General features: G+C 44.1%; 1 protein-coding gene across 1 annotated transcript in view; it reads left to right on the forward strand.

The window, feature by feature from the left end:
- Positions 1 to 23,582, forward strand: part of LOC103746899 (kinesin-like protein KIF28P) — a 65,808-nt gene that overhangs the window by 17,977 nt on the left and 24,249 nt on the right. Inside the window, 7 exon segments of the mRNA XM_008849183.1 lie at positions 6,833 to 7,027; positions 12,729 to 12,764; positions 14,714 to 14,938; positions 21,371 to 21,498; positions 21,746 to 21,799; positions 21,801 to 21,855; positions 23,119 to 23,186. Coding sequence (XP_008847405.1) covers positions 6,833 to 7,027; positions 12,729 to 12,764; positions 14,714 to 14,938; positions 21,371 to 21,498; positions 21,746 to 21,799; positions 21,801 to 21,855; positions 23,119 to 23,186 — 761 coding nt within the window.

The following is a 23,582-nucleotide window of genomic DNA, read 5'->3' on the forward strand; positions in this document are numbered from 1 at the left end:
GTCAGATGAGGATCAGATGCTCTCAGGCTTTTTCCTAAGGTTTGAATCCCTCCAGGAAAGACTTTGGCCTCAAGAATTTGGGGGTTGGACTTACCTGGGAGCAGGGCCCAGGAAAGATGCTGGTCTAGGGCAGCTGGTGGCTCTGCCACCCAGAGAGGCAAAGGAAGACGGGGCCAGGAAGCAGCCAGAGGGCTCCTGGGGACTGCACTGAGGAGCTGGGTTGGTCCCGGAGAGAGGCCTGCGGGTCGGAGCTTATTTATTGGTTTTTTGTGTTTGGTTTTTGGGGTTTTTTTGACACGGGGTCTCCAAGCTGTCTGGAACTCACTATGTAGACCAGGCTGGCTTTGAACTCACGGAGGTCCACCTGCCTCTGCCTCCCAAGTCCTGGGACTAAAGCCATGCGCCAATGTCCCCAGCACCAGCCTGTATTTATTTATATTTATTTGTACACATGGAAGTCAGAGGGAAACTTGAAAACAAGAAAAACAAGCTAATTTTTAAATTTTTTCATTTATTTGTGTACGTATGTGTGCAGCCCACATATGCCACAGCACCCATGTGGAGGTCAAAGTACAATTTGCAGGAGTTGGTTCTCTCCTTCCAACATATGGGTCCCAGGAATCAAACCATGGTTGTCAGATTTGACAGCAAGCACCTTTGACAGCTGAGCCATCTTGTTGGCCCACAAGTCAATATTTTTAATGTTAAAGATTTGATTAAAAGCTTCATTATAGATGATATGAAGCTGAGTATACTACTACACACCTGTAATTCCCACACTCAAGATGGAAGCAGGAATACAGGAATTCAAGGGCAACCTCAGCTACATGAGAACTTGGCTCAGAAAGCATGCCCCAAATAAAAGAAGATATATACAAATTACCTTAAACTGCTGAAAAAGGTTGAATTTCATTAATCACTAGGAAAAGGAAAATACACAGCCTTGACAACGGCAAAGAATTAAAATCTGACTATCCTAAATGTTGACATGCATGGGGAGCACCTAGAACTCTCATACTGTGCTTCTGTAGGATGAGTCAGTTATGCTGAGAAGAGTGTCCACATTTAAGCACACACTTAGAAGGGTGCATCTGTAATCCTAGTACTCAGCAGCTTAGGCAGGAGGACTGTGAGTTTGAGACCAGCCTGAGCCTCAGTGAGGCACTGTTTAAAAAAGAAGAACAAAACCTTCTTGGATGTTTAACAGCTGTACTTTGAGGCCTATAATGATTGGGTCAGAGGGACTTAAAGGTTTTTGCTCCTTGCCCTTCAAGGTCGACTAAGTTCCAGGGGACTATGGAGCATCTCTCAAAATGTCCTGTAACTGTGGTGAGTCACCTGTCCTTTTGTTCAGGGAGGCCATGGAGACCCCACCAGATGGACTTGAACCAGTGTCCAGTCTACAAAGAGGAGGGTCAACTCAGAGGAAACATTTCCTCCATGCTTCCAAGTGAAGCCAGCCATAATCAACCAAGACCTTTGACTTATCTTCACATAGATTAAAGAAAGGAACTAGGGGCTCCTCCCAAGCCCATGTGACCCCTGAGGAACAGATCCTCCACTGACCTGAGGAGTACAAATAAATTGGTTTATTGGGCCAACTGCATGGCCTTACACCCAAAAGGAAAGCATAACCAAAGAGTAAAGTCATTAGTATGTTTCTTTAAGAGTTCAAGGGATTACACTTCCCAGACATTAGGCTTAAGTCCATATAAAATGTTATTTAGACAATTATTTCTCATTGATGATTTTCTTCCTCACCAGGAAGTGCTGCTCAGATGTAAGACTTCACATCTTGGTCTGCAATACTGCAGTGCCCACCTGTAGCTAAGGGAGACAACCAGCTATTGTTCTAAAACGATGGATAAATTTGTTTTTCCCCTATCTAGAAGCCTTTGAGAGGGAACTGGCACTGATTCTAGATACCCCAACAGCTATCAAAGTGGTTGAAAACAAATCCTAGTCCATCACTCTCGAATCCAGTCTTGGCAGACAAAAAATGAGGAGGAACCCAATAGAGGGATGCTTTTGGAAGCTCTTGTCAAGTAATCTCAATGGACTCTGATATGAACATTTGAAATTTGCCCTGTTCTGACTTTTTTCTGGTTCCCTGTCTAGAACCTGTAATGCTAATTACTCTTGCCTTTACTTCTCCTTCACATCTCCTATTCACCAGTCAAGGACTTTCTCTCCCTACAGATAAGAGTTATTCAACTTGAGAGTCTTTTATATAGACTCAATGAAGGGGTACTCCAATTGCCTCACCCTGCATCCCTGTTCAGCATGGAAGAAGCCAGAGCGGTCTGTGTCCCTATTCCCTATTGGCAATTTGGGTATCCTCTTCAGAGCATGGTGTAACAAGAATAGGAGGTAGAAATTGGCTAGGCAGTTAGGGTAAAAAGACCCCAAAGAAAAGTAGCCAGGTTCTTGGCTAAAAGTTAAAATGTTCTTGGGCCTCTTAGCAACATACTCTGTTCCAAAGGCCAAAAATGTCAAAAGTATTTGGGAGCTCTTATCTAATCCCTTAAAGATTTTAGGGTTACCTCTTCAGAGGGGGGAATGTTAGAGTAGCCAAAAGCCCCATTTTCAAAAAAAAAAAGGAAAGAAGGAAGGGAGGGAGGGAAAGAGAAAGAAAAAGAGAGAGAGAGAAAGAAAGAACATGAAGTTGTCAGAAGAAAGTGATGGGGGGATATGGGAGGTGGTGAAGGGGAGGGAGTGGGTATGGAGTTGATCAAAACACCCTATATGCATGTATGAAATTCTCAATAAAGTTTAAAAAAAAAGAAAAACAGGCATAGACTTAACCACACTCTGGCAGTTCCAAAAGATATAGAAGTGTAAGTCCTTACATCTGTAAGCAAATGTCCAAAGCAACATAATATCCAAAATACGACTCAAATGTCCACCACCTTGTGAATGGGTGAAGGATCAAGATATATTTATGAAGTAGAACACAACACAGCCATGAAAAGGAGCTACTGATTACGTGCAAGAACATGGGTGACTCTAAAATCATGATACTGATAGAAACCACATACTTCAGACATGTTATACAACTGCATTTAGTGGCATTCTAGAAAACCCAGACTACAGGTACAGAAACTAAGTCAGCAGTGACCAGAAGCTAACAATTGGAGGAGCAGTGACCAGAGGCTAACAATTGGAGGAGCAGTGACCAGAGGCTAACAATTGGAGGAGCAGTGACCAGAGGCTAACAATTGGAGGAGCAGTGACCAGAGGCTAACAATTGGAGGAGCAGTGACCAGAGGCTAACAATTGGAGGAGGGCATGGCTGCAGAGGAGCATGGGGAAGTTTCATGGAGTGACAGGCGTGAAACAAATATCCTGATGTTATGTTGGAAAGGTGACCAATGAGACCATATGTTAAAGTTCATCAAACTGTACACTTAAAATAGGTGAATTCAGCCAGGCATGGTGGCGCACGCTTGTAGTCCCAGCACTTGGAAAGCAGAGGCAGGCGGATCTCTGTGAGTTCAAGGCCAGCCTGGTCTACATAGTGAGTTTCAGGACAGCTGGGGCTACAGGAAGACCCTGCTTTGAAAAGACAAAAAAAAAAAAAAAAAGAAAAAGAAAAAAAGGTGAATTCAGTGAATATCAACTTTACCGTAGATGGTTTTTAAAAAAATATTTTACGTGTATGAGTATATTTCTTGCTTGTACCTAAGTGCACCCGTGTCCCGCAATGCCAGTGGAGGTCAGAAGAAGGCATTGGATTCTCCTGGAACTGGAGTTCAGACAGTTGTTAACCATCATGTGGGTGCTGGGAATTGAACCTGGATCCTCTGGAAGAGCAGCCAGTACTCTTAACTGCTGAGCCATCTCTCCAGCCACTGAAGCTGGTTTTAAAAGACTACTAAAATTATGCTATAAAGAAATCTGTTTGTCAACAGCTTTTCCTTCCGTCCCAAATGAATTCTTGTTCAACACCTACTGAGATACTCCAGGATCATCGTTTATGTATACTGTGGTTTGGAAATATCCCAAGGGCCTTTATGCCAAAATTGTGGCCCTGGGACTGGAGACATGGCTCATTCAGTAAAGTGCTTGCTGCCCAAGTATAAGGACCTGAGTTCAATCTCCAGAACCTACATAAAAGCTGGGCATAGCAGTGCCTAAAATCTCCACACTGGGGAGGTAGAGACAGGAGGACTCCTGGGGCTTGCTGGACAGTCAGTCTAGGTAAAATGGAACATCCCAGGTTCCATGAGAGAGACTGTTTCAAAAAACAAGGTGGAGAGTGACTGAGGAAGACATATAACATCAACACATACGCACGCACACACAGGAACACACAAACACGTGAACATATACCCCATGCAAATAAACCGTGGTCCTCAGCACATGTTGATTTCAGGAGGTAAAGCACTGTGGGAGGAAGCTGTGTTACTGGCATGTCCTTGAAGGAGATATTGGAACCCTGGCCTCCTCTTTCCTGCTTTGCTTTCTCCACAATGAGGTGACGTGCTCTCTGTCAGATGCTCTTGCCATGCTATGCCAGACCACTGTAGCCAAAGCAATGGGTCTGATTGAGCATGGATTGAAATCATGAGGCAAAATCAATCTTTTATCTTTATAAACTGATTATCTTGGGTATTTTATCTAGCAGTGGGAAGCTGATTAACACACTGTACTACAATGAAGGAAAATATTTCCTGTATTTGATCATAGGCTGGTGAGTGGGAAGAAATAGGAAATATAGCTCTACGACTTCCCAGTTTATTTGGCATGGAAATAATATCCAGATGCTATTTCAGTAAAAGACTGGGTAGGGGGCTGGAGAGATGGCTCAGCAGTTAAGAGCACTGCCCTTGCAGAGGACCGGGTTCACTTCCCAGCACCCACATGGCTGCTATGAACCATCCTTAACTCCAGTTCCAGGGGAATCTGAAGCCCTCTTCTGACCTCTGCAGCATTGCATGACAAGTTCACATAAAATAAAAATAATGAATAAAATATTTTTTTTTAAAGACTGGGTAGAAAAACTGCAACACTAAAAGAATCGATAACTTATTCTATTCTCTACCTAGGATTTGACTTATTTATCAAAATTTAGTATCGTTTGAAATTTTCAATTTATAAAAATTAAGAACATTAGCCATTGCGGATGGTCAGTGGATAAAATTCATACCACTACACCTGATGGCCTGAATTTGATCCCTGGGACCCACGTAGTGAAAGGAGAAAGCCAACTCCCACAAGCTGTCCTCTGAACTCCACACATGCACAAAATATATAATTAAAACCAATTTTTTGGTCTTTTTGAGACAGGGTCTCCCTGTAGCCCCAGCTGACTTGGAACTTACTATGTAGACCAGGCTGGCCTTGAACTTACAGAGATCTCCCTGCCTCTGCTTTCCAAGTGCTGGGATTAAAGGCATGTGCTACCACACCCAGCCTTAAAACAATTTTTAAATTAAGAACAAAAAGAATTTCCTAGGCTTCCAAGTGTTAAGTAGAAAAGAGCAAAATTCCTTTTTCAAGCTCAGAAATTATCCCCCAAGGTTTAGCTTCTAAGTAGCTGTAGATTAGGCTGACGAGCTGGTTTAGCAGTTAAGAACACTTGTTGCTCTTACAGAGGACTCTGAGTTGAAGAGGGGGTATAGCTCAGGGGCAGAGCATTTGACTGCAGAGAACCTGAGTTCAGTTCCCAGCATCCACATTGTGTGGCTTACAACTGCCTGCAACTCCAAGGATCTGGTGCCCTCTTCTGGCCTTGAGGGCACCTGCACACACATGTGCATACACACACATACCTATAAATAAAAAATAAATTAGATCATTAAAAAAGAACTGTAGGTAACTACTTAAATACATTTGGGGGGGGCTTTTTGAGACAGGGTCTCCCCGTACCCCAGCTATTCTGGAACTCACTATGTAGACCAGGCTGGCCTTGAACTCACAGAGATCCACCTGTCTCTGCCTTCCAAGTGTTGGGTGTGCACCACCATGCCTGGCTCTTAAATACATTTTTGACTAATAGTATAATTGCAATGTTCTGGAAAACAGGTCAAATTCCATATTTTAAGCCTAGGGTTCACATGACCCTTACAGTGCAATATTTTTTCTATTCCTTTCCTATGAGAATTTTGGGTATCAGAAAATTGGTTACTGTCTATTTTCCATTTGTAAATCATACTAAATTGGTATGTGTGTTTTTCTCAGAATTAAAAATTATGTAAACTCCAGGCTGGTAAAGAGGCTCAGTGGGCAAAAGCACTGGCTACACAACCCTGATGACCTGAGTTGGATTCCTGGAATCCAGGAGAGAAGTAGCTCAACAAAAGTTTTCCTCTGTCCTCTACATGTATGACATGGCACATGTGCTCACACTGAGCCTTGGGGAGGGGCCAGGTTTATTTAGGGTATATGCATTAGGCAGCTTTTTGTTACTGTAACAAATAGCTGGGATAATCCATTTGTGAAGAGTTAAGGTTTTCTTTGCTCATAGTTTCATAGGCTCTAGCCTGTTACTTTTTGGGCCAGCACTGAAGCATCACACCACAGAGGCAGCAGGAGGTAAAAGACAGAGACTGGGGTCCCACAATCCCTACTAACCTGAGGAGCATCCAGTGGATGCCACCTCTTTATTTCCACAGCCTCCCAGTGGTCCAACCTGGGGGCAAAGCCTTTGACACAGACCTTTGGGCCACTTAGATACAAACCACAGTTTCTCTCTCTCTCTCTCTCTCTCTCTCTCTCTCTCTCTCTCTCTCTCTGTGTGTGTGTGTGTGTGTGTGTGTGTGTGTGTGTGTGTGTTAAAGAAATGCTTCAGAGATGCTAGGGCTGGTGACACATGTGATCTTCTTTCCAGAACGATGTTTTCCGTGATATTGGGAGGGGAATTCTAGACAGTCGCTACAATGCGACTCTCCTGGCTTATGGCCAGACTGGCTCTGGAAAAAGCTACTCCATGATTGGATTTGGCACAAACAAGGGTATTATTCCAAGAGTGTGTGAAGAGCTCTTTCATGCTGTTGAGGACCAGGAGAAAAATCAGGAATGTCAGGTATGCAGTATTCTGGCCTCCTTCTTCAAAGAATTATACTTTTTCATTTTCTGCAGATGGAAGTCATCAGCATCTCTATTCTAGGATGTATGTGTGTCCTAATACATATATTTGTATATCATGTTATATATGATGATGGGACTTGAACCCAAGGCCAATCCATGCTTAAGTACATGCTCTATCCTGAACTACCCCCCAGCCCCGAGAGTGTTACTTACTTACTGTCCTCAGAATGATTTCTTACCCTGGCATAGAAGACTCTTTGGATCAATTGAACCTTGGTAACATTTTCAAAATGGGCAGTAAAATGTCAGCAAACACCCATAGGCACAGTCTATGCTTCTGCTTGCTCTCGACAGCAGAAGAGATTAAACGAAATGCAAACAAGACGGCAGCCTACACGTTTGTTACAAAGGCAATTTTTGTTCTTAGTTTTTGGTCCATGGTTGATTGAATCACACATATAGAACTTGTGGATTTGCAGTGCCATCAAATTCTAGAAACTACTGAAAGATCCTGATTAGTAGGCCAGGTGGATGAGATATAAGTCACTTCCATAAAGCCCTTCATTAAAACCCCCAACAGCAGTGACAGTTTTATAGAGGAAGCCTCCAGCCTCCCACCCCATCTACCTCCAGCTCTTTGCTCTCACCGTCATCCCAGCATTTAGAAACGATTACGTTTCTTTCCTTTTATCTTTCTTTTTCATTTTGTTTTTCCTGAGAAAGGTTCCCACTCTTTAGCCCAGGCTTGCCTGAACTATGTAGCCCAAACTGGCCTTGAACTTGATGCAATCCTCCTGCCTCAGCCTCCCAAGTGTGAGGTTACAGATATATACCACCAGGTTGGCCCTTCTCTTGAAAAACAACCGTGACAATATCTACTATTTTCCTAGCACAGTACAAGAGAGTTACATTCTGCACCGCTCAATTCTTTTACCCCAACACTCTCTTGCATAGTTATAAAATTTGGTTAAATTCATACTGATTAACATTATAGTTGTACAAATATTGTTCACTCATGAACCAGATAATGCATTCATCCTGTCTACACTTTGGTGGTTTTCCTTGGGCTTTTTTTTTTTTTTTTGGTCTTTTTGACACAGGTCTCCCTGTAGCCCCAGCTGGCCTGGAACTCCCTATGTACACCAGGCTGGCCTCGAAATCACAGAGATCTGCCTGCTTCTGCCACCCGAGTGCTGGCATCAAAGGCATATGCTACCATGCCTGGCTCTTCCTTGGGTTTTTTTTTTTTGGTGTTGTTTGTTTTGTTTTTGGTCTTTTTTGAGACAGGGTCTCCCTGTAGCCCCAGCTGTTCTGAAACTCGCTATGTAGAGCAGGCTGGCCTTGAACTCACGGAGATCTGCCTGCCTCTGCCTCCAGAGTGCTAGGATTAAAGGCCTGAGCCACGATGCCTGGCTTTTTTTTTTTTTTAATGTGTATGAGTGTATCACCTACATGTATGTAAGTACACCTATGTTGTGGAATGCCCACAGAGATCATAAGAGGGCATCAGATCCCCTGGAACTGGAGTTACAGATGGTTGTTAGCTGCCATGTGGGTGCTGGGAATTGAACCCAGATCCTCTGCAAGAGCAACCAGTTCTCTTAACCACTCAGCCATCTCTCCAACCCCTCCTGGGGCTTTTGAAAAAAATTATTATTTTTACTTTATGTATGTGAGAGTATTGTCTGCATGTATGTAAGTGCATCTCTGTTGTGTGATGCCCTTGGGGGTCAAAAAAGGGCTTCATAGTCCCTGGAACTGGACTTACAGATGGTTGTTAGCTGCCCTGTGGTTGCTGGGAATTGAACGCGGGTCCTCTGCAAGAGCAGCCATCTTTCCAGCCCCTCTCCTTGGGCTTTTTAAATTGCTTTTGAGCCAGGTGTGGTGGCACACACCTTTGATCTCAGCACTCAAGAGGCAGAGGCAGGTGGATCTCTGTGAGTCGGAGGCCAGCCTGGTCTACATAAGGAGTTCCAGGCCAGCTGGGGCTACAGGGAAACCCTGCCTCAAAAAAAGACCAAATAATAATAATAAATTGCTTTTGAATTTTTTTAAAAATTATTTTATGTGTTATGAGTGTTTTGCCTGCGTGTGTGTGTGTGTGTGTGTGTGTGTGTACATGTGTGTCTAGTGCCTGAAGAGGCCAGCAGAGGGCATCAAATCCCCAGGAACTGGAGTTACAGGCAGTTGTGAGTCACCATGTGAGTGCTGAGAATAGAATATAGTTTCTCTGGAAGAGCAGCCAATGCTCTTACCTCTGAGCTATCTCTCCAACCCCACCCTTTGAATTTTTTAATTCAAATTTTAATTATTACTATTATTGTTATTAGTGTATTTGTGTGTAAGATGTCTGTGAGTGTGAGCATGCAATGCTATGGCATGCCTGCGGAAGTCAGAAGACAATTTTTGGTCAGTTTTCTTCTACTGTGGGTTCTGGGGATGGAACTCAGGTTTTCAGGGTTGTGTGGCAAGCGCTTTTATCCACTGAGCCATCTCTGTGGCCCTGAAATTTTTTATACATTTGCATTTCTATAAATCTGTTTTTCTGAATGCTCCAAATTACTAGTACTTGCATAGTCACATTTTCTATAGATTTCCTCTCACGGAGTCCCTGGTTTTCATGTGTCTCCTTCAGCAGGGACACCAGGGTCTACGTCCTGCTGTGATTTGGAGCTGTGCTTCTGAGTCAGCTGCAGACCTGCCATCCTGGAACTTTACTTCCCTGTCCCCCTTTCTTGGCTCTCTGGTTCCTGGATGGGATTCGCTCCTCCTGCCCTTTAGCTGTAACTTCCTCTGAAAAGGTGTACTAGGGATACAATGTCTGTATCCTCTGCATAGGTGAAAATACCTCTTCTGACCTCCAGGCTTGCTTAAAGTTTATGCAGATTATAATTCTATATCTGTAAGATAGAAAACACCTTTCCAATTCCCATAGGATCTAATGATGAGCTGAGCCATGCTCATTTCAGAGTCTGGGTGCCACTGTGTGGGTGTCCCTCTATGTTCTTCATCTCAGTATTCTCTGTGTCTGTTTTTATCTCACAAGAGGCTAGAGGTTGACTATGCGTCAGTTCTCTCATCATTTTCGCCCTCGTTTTCTATCTCAGAGGGTCTCATGTAACTCAGGCTGGCCTCACACTTGCTGTGTAGCAGAGGATGACCTCGAACTTCTTATCCTCCCGCTTCCATCTCCCCAGTCCTGGGATTATAGGCGTGTACACTGTGCCTGCAAGAGGCAGAACATGGGGCTTCAGGCATACTAGGCAAGCACTCTATTAACTGAGCTGGAAATTCTAATTGATTCTTTTTTTTTTTTTAAGTCTTTTTGAGACAGGGTCTCCCAGTAGCCCCAGCTGTCCTGGACTCACTATGTACACCAGACTAGCCTTGAACTCACAGAGATCCACCTGCCTCTGCCTCCCGAGTGCTGGGATTAAAGGCATGTGCCACCTTGCCCAGCTACAAATACTATTTCTTTTTTTTAATATTTTATTTATTATTTCTATTTTATGTGTACAAGTGTATTGCCTGCATGTATGTGAGTGCACCTGTATCGTGCAATGCTATGGAGGTCAGAAGAGGGTTTCGGATTCCCCTGGAACTGGAGTTTGTAGCCGCCATGTGGGTGCTGGGAATCAAACCCGGGTCCTCTGCAAGAGTAATCAGTGCTCTTAACCGCTGAGCCATCTCTCCAGCCCCCCTACTTCTTATTCCTTAATATCTCCTTTTCTTGTGGAACCCTGTCTCATTTCCATTGATATAATTCTGTCTTTGAGGCACTGAATTCAGAGGCTTTAACATATCTTCTGCTCTGGGCACTGCTGTTCTGAGTTCCTGTTTTCTGCTTGTTTGCTTGATCTCGCTTTTTCCTTGGCAAATTCTCAGTCATTTTCCGCCCCCCACAGTTTCATGAGACACTCTGGCCGGCTGGAACCTCTGCAAAACCAAGACTTGACTGACTGACCACAGGTGCCTGATAGATGAGCCACTTAGGCTTTGGGGAGCTGCTGGGGCTAAATACACACGAGGCACACATATTTTTGGTCTCTTTGTTGTTTTCTGTTTTGTTTTGTTTTCTGTTTTCTGTTTTGTTTTGAGACATGGCCTCACTCTGCACTCTGCACTCAGGCGACCTAGAATTCCCTATCTTTCTGTCTCAGCTTCCTGACTGCTAGGATTACAAGTCTGTTCCACTGTCCCTGTTTTATATCTTTCTGTTTTGTTTGTCTTTTCCAGACAGGGTCTCCCTGTAGCCCCAGCTGTCCTGGAACTCACTATGTAGATCAGGATGGCCGTGAACTCCCAAAGATCCACCTGCCTCTGCCTCCAGAGTGCTGGGACTAAAGGTGTGCGCCACCACACCAGGCTGTTTGTTCAATTCCCAGCACCCACATGGCAGCTAAGAACTGTCCATAACTCCAGTTCCAGGGGATCTGACAGCCTCTTCTGTCCTCCGTGGACATTGCACGACACGGGTGCACTTGCCTACTTGCAGGCCTAACATTCATACACATAAAATAAAAATAATAAATAAAATTATTTAAAAATTATTTATTTTTACATGTATAAGCACATTGCTTGCATTTATGTAAGTGCACCGTGTCACAGTCTACCCACAGAAGTGAGAAGAGGCTGTCCAATTCCCTAGAACTGGAGTTTTGGATGGTCATTAGCCACTATGTGGGTGCTAGGAACTAAACCCAGATCCTCTACAAGGGCAGCCAGTGCTCTTAAGCACTGAGTGATCTCTCCAGTCCCCTGTTTTGTATCTTTTAAAAATAAATTATGTGTGTGTGTGTGGTGCATAAGCATATGCACATCTATCTGGGCAGGTGTCTGTGCCTCTGTGCATTCTTTTGTCTTTTTTAAATATTTTATTTATTATTTTTATTTTGTGTGTGTGTGTGTGTGTGTGTGTTGTATGTAAGTGTAACATATATGTGTGATGCCTGTGGAGGTCAGAAGAGGGCATCAGCGGATCCCCTGGAACTGTAGTTCTGGACAGTCGTTAGCTGCCATGTGGGTGCTGGGATTCGAACCCAGTTCTTCTGCAAGAACAACCAGTGTTCTTAACCACTGAGCCATCTCTCCAGCCCTTTCTTTGTCTTTTTTGAAACAGGGTCTGCCTGTAGCCCCAGCTGTCCTGGAACTCACAGAGATCCACCTGCCTCTGCCCCCTGAGTGCTGGGATTAAAAGTATCCGCCACCATGCCCAGCCTATTTGTATCTTTTAAAAATTTATATTGGGGCTGGAGAGATGGCTCAGCAGTTAAGAACACTGGTTGTTCTTGCAGAAAACCTGGGTTTGAATCCCAACACCCACATGGCAGCTAACAACTCCAGTTCCAGGGGATCCAACAGCCTCTTCTGTCCTCTGTGGACATTCTACAACACAGATACACTTACCTACATGCAGGCAATACACATACACACATAAAATAAAAATAATAAAAAAGAATTTTAAATGATGCCTTAATGCGAACAGGAACCTGTTCTCCTTTGAATTAGAGAAGTGGCAGGAATCAAAATCAGGTGTATTAAAAATATTTTTAAAATTTATATTAAGAAGCTTTCCAGGGTTATTCAAATTACTTGAGAACTGTGCATGATGAAGTTTGCTATATTTAATGCTAACTTTTCCCTAATCACTTCCTGAAACATTTCTAGAAAACATTTACTCACTGTTCTCTCTGCAGGTCACGTTCAGTATGCTGGAAATCTACAATGAACAGGTAACATGTTTTCTGTTCTCTCACGCTCACCCCCCGCCCAGATTAAACCCTGGGCCTTGCACGTACGAACACTTCAATTCCACAGCATTCTCATGTGTCACAAAATATTTTCCCCCAATCATGCAGTCATGTCAAAGTGTGAAATACAGTCTTTTGAAAAAATTTTTATTTATTATTTTTATTTTATGTGTATGAGTCTATTTCCTACATGTAGGTAAGTTCACCCATGTCGTGCAATGTCCATGGAGGTCAGAAGAGGGCATCAGATGCCCTGGAACTGGAGTCAAGGACAATTGTTAGCTGCCATGTGGGTGCTGGGGTTTGAGCCTCTGACGGTTGCTGTGGTTTAACCTAGTCAAATGTGTCTTTTGGATGCCTTACATGTTACTAACTTCTAATCATTTTTAGATTGTTGTATCTTATTCTCAGTAGAATAAGACATAATATTTTGAGGTTTGTACATTTATTTACTTTGTGTGTGTGTGTGTGTGTGTGTGTGTGCGCGCACGCGTGCGCACACACACTGTGGCATGCATGTGGAGGTCAGAGGACAACCCTTGGAAGTCAGTTCACACCTTCCACCTGTGGGTTCTAGCGGTGGAACTCAGGTCATCAGGCTTAGTGGCAAGTGCCTTTACCTGCTAAGCTTTCTTACAGGTTGAAGACTTCATTTATTACTCTGTAATACAGAATTTATGGTAACTTAGAAAGAGGCTAGGGTCTTATTTTTATAACACTTAGAAGGGAATTGCTAATGTATCTTAAAATGCAAGATTTCCACTAGAGGGTTGGGGTGTAGCTCAGTGGTAGAGCACTTGCTTAGCATACTAAGGCCCTGGGCACCATTCCAAGGACCACTGAAAAATAAAAATTAAAAAAGGGGTGGCACTGGACAGATGGCTCACTGGTTAAGAGCATTGGATGTTCTTGCAGAAGACCCAGGTTCAGTTCCCAGCACCCACATGGCGGCTAACAGCCATCTGTTCTCCAGGGGACCTGATGCCCTCTTCTCTGTGGGTACTGCATGCCCGTGGTGTACCTACATATATGCAGGCAAAACACATACACATACTCATACCCCCCGCAAAAAAACCAAAAATGATTTCTAAGAATATTTATGCAAATAAGAGAAAAATGTGTTCAACCTGGGAAGGTTTAAATCTGTTTAGAGTCCAGGAAGTTTATACTCATGCTGCAGAAGTGGCTTCCAGCCTCCTGTGACCCTCAGCAGACACCCTCAGCCTGTGCACTCAACCAGCCTTCCTGGAGCACTCCCGTGGGTCTGGAGAAAGATCTCACTGCATCCTTAACAATTCACACTGATTGGAGTGTAGAGATAAATGAAAATTAGGCATTTCTAAAAATAATTGCTTAAATTAATTTTTTTTCTTTTGGTCTTTTTGAAACAGGGTCTCCCTATTGCCCCAGCTGGCCTGGAACTCGCTATGTAGACCAGGCTGGCCTGGAACTCACAGAGATATGGATGCCTCTACCTCCCAAGTACTGGGATTAAAGGCGTGTGCCACCATGCCCAGCTACTTAAATTAATTTTTAAAAATTAGGCTTCTGCGGGTTGGTGAGATGGCTCAGCAGGTAAAGGTGCTTGTTGCCAAGTCTGATGGCCTGAGTTCAATCCCTGAACACATATAGAAATGGAAGAAGAGGACAGGCTCCTTCTGGCCTCCACACATGCACACTGTGGCAACATATACACACATGTAATAAATAAAAATTTAAATTAAAATTATCTACTTTCACATGTTCTTGTACATTTCCTTGTTTCTTACTTAGCTCAATTATAAGATTGCCCAGTACCTGTAGAAACTTAGTATTTATTCAACCATGTACTGAGTACCTAATATATTGTAGGCAGACATAAAACAAGGAAGGAATTAACACTTCCTGCCTTCTTGATATTTATATAATTTCTTCTCCCCTATCCCCTACAGATAAGAGATTTGCTGTCTAGAACCAAAAGTCCTGGAGGGTTAAAAGTCAGGGAAGATCAACAGCTGGGGTTTTTTGTGGAAGGTCTGAAGTCGGTGCCCTGTGAGAATTATGCACAAATTGAAAAGCTGATGGAACAGGGAACAAAAATCAGAACAACAGCTACGACCAACATGAATGTCAGCAGCAGCCGGTCCCACATGGTCATCACTATACAGTTCAAACAGGTAAGGGTCCTCACCTGTGGGAAGGGCTTCCGCTGCTAAAGCAGACTGATTGGTACTATGGAATCTTTCCGGAGTGGGCCAATGGGCTAAGGCCGCTGCTTCAGCTATAAAACACTGGGTCAGGACCGGGAGGGGAAAGGTGAGGCACCTACCCTTCTGCCTATCCCTCACCTAAGCAGGCTCGTTGCTTACAGTGGAGTGTGATCAACCAGATCCCCAACATGTCTGCCTCAGGACATGTCTATTTTTCCTCAAGTAGATGCTACACTTTGAGGAGTAAAATTTGACCCCAAGTTGATGAAGGAGTCAACTGTGATGATGTGAATCTCTGTGGTTTAACAAGGAGAATTAATATTAGTAGCAGGTCCTCAGTCTAAGACCCAGCCATGAGTCAAGGGCACAAAGTTTGATGTACCTTTCTAAGTCTTGGAAATACCAAGACCAGTTCTTGGAATCTCTGTAACATCCACTGACTAAAGCCTTTGATAAGCCAGAGAACATTCTTTTCTCCATTCTCCTTGGTGGGTACCAGGAAGCCATCTAAGCAACCTTCCCAATTTATTCTAGAAATAGTTATTCACAAGTCTTGGGTGAATGTTCCAGCAAGCTATGATTCCTGCCTTTCAGTTGCTGAGCCAGCAGGATAGAGAAAACCATCCTGCTCACACCAAGAACAATGAACAGATGCTGGGCTAGGTTTAAGTCTGACTCTGGTGGTTTCCACTGCAAAGACTTTGAGAAATAAGTTAATCTTACTGTCTCCAGTTTCCTGTTGTTTAAAATGGGGTGATAGCTCTCTTCTTCAGGAATGTTGAAAGGCTGATTGAAATACTATATTTTAAATAATTTTCTAGATTGGGCTGGAGAGATGGCTCCATGGTTAAGATCACTGGCTGTTCTTTCAGAGGACCTGGGTTCAATTCCCAGCACCCACACGTTAGCTAAGAACTGTTCATAATTCCAGTTCCAGGGGATTCCAACTTCTGACCTCTAAGGGCATTTGCATGACACAGGTGCATTTACACACATGCAGGCAATACACTCATATACAGAGAAAATAAAAATAGTAAATGAAATATTTTTTAAATTTTTTTCTAGAGAGGAGGAAATGGCTTGGTCAGTAAAGTCCTTGCCATGTAAGCATGAGGGCCTGAATATGTACCCCTAGTGCCCATGTAAAAAAGCCAGATGTGGCAGTGTGCTCCCAATGCTAGGGAGGTAGAGACAGGACTGCTGGAACTTGCTGGCCAGAAGTCTGGCCAAATCAGTGAGCTCCAGGTTCAGTGAGAGACCCCATCTCAAAAAATAAAGTGTGGAGAAACTGAGGAAGAAACCTGATATTGACCTGTCTCTGTACGAATGCATGCACCAACACCCTCCCAAAAGAACTTTGTAAACTGTGCTATTCACTTGATTTTACAATATTAGTAAAATTTGTATACCACGTATTGTGATTTGCCCTGTTATCTGAAGTTCGTACATGAAAGAAAAGAAATTGGCTGAGGTAAGTCAGTACCATTCTATTTCATCGGGGTCAGCAGTAAGAGGAGCACCTACCTCATACTCTCTGCAGGCACATGTCAGAACATGACACCATCATCTGGAATCCCATTGCATCTCAGGTGTGTATCAATGTCACTTCACATCTGAGAAGCTTGAGCCAAGCATGGTAGGACAGGCCTGTAATCATACAGTACTCAGGAGGTGAGACCATCCAGGCTACATGAAATACTGCCTCCAACCAGCCAACCAACCAGCCAACCAGCCAACCAGCCAACCAGCCAACCAGCCAACCAACCAACCAGCCAACCAGCCAACCAGCCAACCAGCCAACCAGCCAACCAGCCAACCAGCCAACCAGCCAACCAGCCAACCAGCCAACCAGCCAACCAGCCAACCAGCCAACCAGCCAACCAGCCAACCAGCCAACCAGCCAACCAGCCAACCAGCCAACCAGCCAACCAGCCAACCAGCCAACCAGCCAACCAGCCAACCAGCCAACCAGCCAACCAGCCAACCAGCCAACCAGCCAACCAGCCAACCAGCCAACCAGCCAACCAGCCAACCAGCCAACCAGCCAACCAGCCAACCAGCCAACCAACCAACCAACCAGCCAGCCAGCCAGCCGGCCAACAAGCCAACCAACCAGCTAACCAGCCAACCAGCCAACCAGCCAACCAGCCAACCAGCCAACCAACCAACCAACCAACCAGCCAGCCAGCCAGCCAGCCAGCCAGCCAACCAAAGAAACAAAACAAAACAAACAAAACAAAAAAACCCCCAGAAAAGAATACTATCAATAATACCCTGAGCAGACCACTATGTTTTGAATTTTTAGCTTTTCTTCACAGGCATGATTTTGGAAAACAATCTAATGTGAAATTTGTTTTCATTCTACTATGATGTTTTGATTCAATTTGTGGACTATAGCTGGAATACTTTTGAAAATTTTTTGTGACCAAATAAATCTGATGACGTTCCAAATGGCTCCTGTTTTAAAGACTTTCAAAAAAAAATTCGAACCCGGGTCTTCTGCAAGAACAACCAGTGTTCTTAACTGCTGAGCCATCTCTCCAGCCCCAGTTTCCCCCCATTTTTTAAAAGTATAATTTCTGGCTATGTGTGGTTATACACACCATTAATCCCAGCACTCAGGAGGCAAAGGCAGGGGGCTCTCATTAAGACTGAGGCCAGCTTAGTCTACACAGAGACTTCCAGGCCAGCTGGGGCTACAGGAGACCCTGTTTCAAAAACAACAACAAATGCACCCAAACTGGAGCTGGAGAGATGGCTCAGAGGTTAGGAGCACTGACTACTCTTGTAGAGGACCCGGGTTCAATTCCCAGCACCTGCATGGCAGCTTTGAACCATCCTTAACTCCAGTTCCAGGGAAATCCGAAGCCCTCTTCTGACCTCTGTGGCATTGCACAACACGGATGCACTCACACACATGCAGGCAATACACTCATACACATAAAATTAAAATAATAAAATATTAAAAGAAAAAAACAATGACCTCATGTATATAAAAAACAGAGGACAGGGCTGTAGCTCCATGGTAAACACAAGGTCCTGGATTTCATCCGCAACTTCGAAAGTGAACTACAACAAAACAGAATTGGATTAATTATAACCATTAGTGATTCAGTATCACCATTTATGCCTGTCCCTCCTATATATTTAAAACTAATTAATACTTAACAAACTAACACTAGTAAAATAAATAATCACCACCCAACCTAAGAACTAGTTGTTACAGGATTGCTCTCCGTCCTCTCTCCTTGTAGCTATCTGCCACATTGACTGTGAGGTTCTCCCTCCCCTCCAACCCCACCTCCATCCTTCATCCTTTCTTTCTTTATTTTGTGTGTCTGTGTATATGTGGACACACGTGTGGGTGGCTGTGCATGAGTGTGAGTACATGTGTGTGGAGAGGCCAGAGGTTGCTGTCAGGTGTCTTCCTCAACCCTCTGCTCTATTTACTGAGGCAGAGTCTCTCTCTGAACTTGGAGCTCACTGATTCAGCTAGACTGGCTGGCCAGTTGACCCTGGGGATTCCCCTGTCTCCACCTCCCAAGTGCTGGGATTACAGGTGGGCTGCCACACCTCCCTGGGTTTTATGTGGGTGCTGGAGATCGGAACTCCAGTCCTCATGCTTGCAACGCAAACTTACCAGTGACCCATCTCCTAGCCCTCTCCTTTTGTATTTTATTAGTACATATATGTGACACATTTTAAAACTTTACGAAAAAAAGGTAAGGTGCTATATTGTCTTCTGGGAGTAACTTGAAAATAAAAACTCTCTTATTAAGGTATAAGTTACAGGGAAGCACATTCATCTTAAGTGTTCCACTCAATGAATTTATGCATATACATGCTTACACACACATGCACACACACACGCGCGCTTATGTAATTAGCACCCAAGTCAACATATTGAACACTTCTAGAAACCCAAGGCCTTCCTCACACCCCCTGCCAGTTGGTATGACACCATAATAAGTTGACCTTTGTCATAAGATTGTCGTGATTAAAAATTTTTTTTATTTATTATTTTTATTTTATGTATATGAATGTATTGACTGCATGTATGTAAATGCACCACATGTGTGCAAAGCTTGAGGAGGTCAGAAGAGGGTGTCAGATCCCCTGAAACTGTAGTTACAGATGGTTGTTAGCCATCATGTGGGTGGGAATGGAACCCGGCTCTTCTGCAAGAGCAGCCAGTGCTCTTAATAGCTGAGCTGTCTCTCCGGCCCCAGCTCTGTTCTTCTTTAACCCCAAAGACATCACTGTTTTACCCAGTCACTCACATTGAATCCCCCAGGTTTTCTTTTTAAAAAGTAGTTTGTGGGCTGGAGAGATGGCTCAGCAGTTAAGAGCACTGACTACTCTTGCAGAGGACTTGGGTTCAATTCCCAGGACCCACATGGCAGTTAACAACCATCTGTAACTCCAGTTCCAGGGGAATCTAACACCCTCTTCTGACCTCCGTGGCATTGCACGACACGGGTGCACTCACACATATGCAGGCAATACACTCAGACACATAAATAAAAATAAATAAATAAAAACTAAAAAGTGGTTTGTTTGTTTGTTTGTTGTGTGTGTCACAAAAGATTTTAAAGGTCTTTTAAAAGAGATTTTTTTGTGAGTGCCATGGCACAGGTGTGGAGGTCAGAGGACAATTTTTTTTGGAGTTGATTCTTTCCTTCCTCCTTGTTTGAGGCAGGGTGTCTCTTGCTTCTGCGCTTCATATCCCAGGCTGGCCCCTCAGCTTCAGGGGGATTCTCCTGTCTCTGCCTTCTGTCTCCCTGTAGGAGTGCTGGAATTACAGACACGCATGACTGTATCTGAATTTTATGTGCGTTCTGGGCATGGAACTCAGTCTTGAGGCTTGTATGGCAAGTACTTTTATCTGCTGAGCCATCTCCTGGCACCTCTAAGAGGTCTAAGATCAGTTTCCTTTGTTTTGAAGCATGGTCTTTAGAATTAGTGATGCTGTACAGAGGGCAAACTCTCAGCATGTTTGAAATGTTCTCTCTCTCTCTCTCTCTCTCTCTCACTCGCTCTCCCTCTCTTTGGAACTCAGGGCCTCATATATGCTAGGCAAGTGCTCTGCCACTGAGGCCTACCCCAGCTTTCATCATTCACAGAAGCTTCTGGTGGTATATAGAATTTTACGTAGATGTGATTTTTCCAGTCCATTGAGGGCAACACTCTACCCTTTTCCTTTCCTCCCCTGACTTCTCCTTTTTTTTTTTTTTTTTTTTTTTTTTTGAGACAAGATCCAGCTATATTGCTCAGGCTAGCTTTGAACTTACCGTTTAATTCAGGCTGACTTGGAATTCACATCCTCCTGCCTCAGCTTACTGAGTGCTGAGATTACAGGCATGACTATTTCCACTCTGCTGGTTTTTGGCCTATGTCTAATTGCTGTTCCTTAAAGATAACCTGTCTTTCCCTGGCTGCTTGGAAACTCTCTGGGTGTTCTTCACCTAGACCCTGCTATATCTGAGTGGAGAGTTCTATTTATTTTCACTGGGGTGCCTTAGACCTCACAGCTCTGTGGATTAGTGATTTTCATCAGTTCTGGAAAATTCTTGGACATGATCTCTCATCTCACATCTTGCCTCTGCCTTTGCTTCTTCCATTAGGCCACGTGGACCTCTCTCTCTGTGCTCGGTGTCTCTCACCTTTCCTCGTTTCCCAGCGCTGGCTCTGGGCTGCTCTGGATCTTTATCTCTGACCTGTCTGTTCACAAAGTCCAACCACAGCACTGTCCAGTGCTTGAAAGCCATCTGTGGTGTTTCTAATTTCACTTGTTCTTTTGGAAGAGAAACAAACTGATGCTTTAAAATCTGATGTGTTGGTTTTGTAGGTTCCTTTTCCCCCTTGGAGGGTACATCTTACAAATGGGGCTTCTCCCTTCTTTCCTCCATCATCTTCAACTGCCAACACTGCCTTTAGTTTACTTTATTATGCGGTGGGGGGCAGGCCATCTCACCATGTCCCCCTGGCTGGTTTTTAATTATTAGGGTTAGGTAGTCCACCCTCCTCAGCTGAGACTGGGCTCAATATCACTTCCTTGATGGTCCCTGGAGCAGAAGGGCAACTTCTCTCACACTCTCATGCTGAAGCTGTCACATGCAGTCTTAAAATTTTTCTTTTCTTTTCTTTCCTTCCCCCTCCCACAAGACAGAGTTTCACACCATAGTCCAGGCTGGCCTGGAATTCACTGTGCAGCCCAGGCTGGCCTGGTCATGTTGCATCAACCTCTTGAGTGCTGGGATTACGGGTTGCACCACCACACCTGGCATGAGTTCCTAACTTGATGGGGACTTTTGATAGTGTGAGAGTTGAGACTAGTCTCAAAACTACTCCTCACACCTGCTCACACTGTAAAGTGTAGCAACAGCTGGGTCTCTTCAGGGTCAGATGTCAGCTCCACCGCCTAGGCCTCCCACTCTCTGGCAAGGTTTCTCCAGGGCTGATCTGGAGCAGGAGCGTGGGCATTCCTGCACAGGCGTCCAGTATTCCACACTATCTTCAGCTCGAGGGTGTGTTAGTTACTTCTCTCTGACACGAAGCAACTTAAGGGAGGAAGGATTTATTTTGGGTCACTGTTTGAGGAGATGCAGTTCATCCTGGTGGGAAAGGCACCGCAGTGAGGGGCTCCATGGAGGCAGGAAACAACCTGTGAGGTGTGACATTCAAACCACTACACAGAGGCTGTGTGAGCCATCTCTAGCTGAGGAGACAGCTTCTGTTTAATTTCTCCTATTGATTATTTTCTCCCTCACCCAGTGCTCTGGCAGAAGTGGCCATGGGAAAGAAAGTCTTACACATTCCCTACAGAGACTGTTCTGACCAAACTTCTCCAGTCAGCCCTGGGCGGGAACAGCAGAACTACTTTGGTAAGGTCTTCAACTCAGCTCTTCTTATTTTTGTTTCTTGAGACAGGGTCTCCCTATAGAGGGAGCTTGTTATGTAGACCAGGCTGGCCCTTGATCTCACACTGATCTACTTGCTTCTGCCTCCCAAGTACTGGGATTAAAGGCATGCACCACCACTCCTGACTGGCTCAGCTTTTACTGTGATATGATCTAGATCATTCTCAGTACACCCAGCAATTGGTGCTGCCAAGCCAGCCCTCCACATCATCTCACAACTCCACAATATGTGATGAAGCTTTTGTAGTAGTAAATTTAAGTTTTTACTTATTGTCCGTAACTCCAGTTCCAAGGGATCTGATGCCCACTTTTGTCCTCTGTGGGTACTGCATGACATGGGTGTATTTACACATGCAGGCATAATACATGTATACATAAAATAAAAATAAATAATTTTTAAAATTAAAGTTCAAATAATATTGCAAGTTATATATTCGGTAAGTGTTGTGTGAACATTCGCTGTATTTTTATGTATGTGTGTGTACAGGTGTGAGTGCATATGTGTGTATGTGGAGGCCAGTGAACAACCTTGGGTGTCATTCTCAGAAATGCTGTCCACCTCCTTTGAGACAGGGTCTCTCATTGGCCTGGAACTCACCAATTAGGCTATACCAGTTAGCCAGTAAGCCCCAGGGATCCTCCCCAGCCCTGGAATTTCAAGTGTATGTTGCCATGCACGCCTGGCTTGGTTGTTGTAGTGTTTGTTTGTTTGTTTGTTTCTTTTTGTAGCCCTAGTTGGCCTGAAACTCACTGTGTTGGCCTTGATCTCATAGACATCCTCCTGCTTCTGCTGGGACAAAAGGCGTGTGCCACCACACCTGGCCATGCCTAACATTTTTAATTTTATTTATTTTATTATTTTTATTTTTATTTTATGTGTATGTGTGTATTGCCTGCATGTAGGTAAGTGCGATGCCCGCAGAGGTCAGAAGAGCCTGTCGGATCCCCTTGGACTGGGGTTACAGACAGTTGTTAGCTGCCATGTGGGTGCTGGGATTAGAAACCAGGTCTTCTGCAAGAACAACCAGTGTTCTTAACCACTGAGCCATTTCTCCAGCCTGAATGCCTAACATTTTTATATGGGTTCTGGGATCAAAATTAGTTCCTCTTGCTTGCAAAGCAAGCACTGTACTAACTATGTCATCCTCCAGCCCAATATTAGCTATTTTAATAGCATCAACATTAATAAACCCTTGGATAAAAGAAATCTGTATGGGACATTTTCAGATTGCAGCCATAAGTCCAGCTGACATCTGCTATGAGGAAACCTTGTCAACATTAAGATATGCTGAGAGGTAAGTCTGTAAGTGGTGACTACCGTGTGTTCTGTGTTCTAAATCTGACCACTCCCTTCAGCACTCTTCTACTTTATGGGTTGGTGATTGGGGCGGGTGTCCAGGAAAAGAACAAAGTGACTATTGAGAGAGGAGTCAGAAGAAATAAACCAAACAAGCGGGATGAAGGGCTGGGGGGTTAGCCCAGTGGTTAAGAGCGTGTAGGCTCTTACAATTCTGTTCCTAGCACCCAAGTCCGCAGTTCACAACCACCTGTAATTTCAGCTCCAGGGGTTCCAATGCCCTCTTCTGGACTCTTCAAATACTACACTCACATGGACACACACACACACACACACACACACACACTCCATTAAAAATAAAAAGTCCGTATTAAAAGAGAGAGAGAGAGAGGGA

This window comes from Nannospalax galili, unplaced genomic scaffold (assembly GCF_000622305.1).
Source record: "Nannospalax galili isolate Female #2095 unplaced genomic scaffold, S.galili_v1.0 scaffold543, whole genome shotgun sequence".
NCBI classification, from domain to species: domain Eukaryota; kingdom Metazoa; phylum Chordata; class Mammalia; order Rodentia; family Spalacidae; genus Nannospalax; species Nannospalax galili.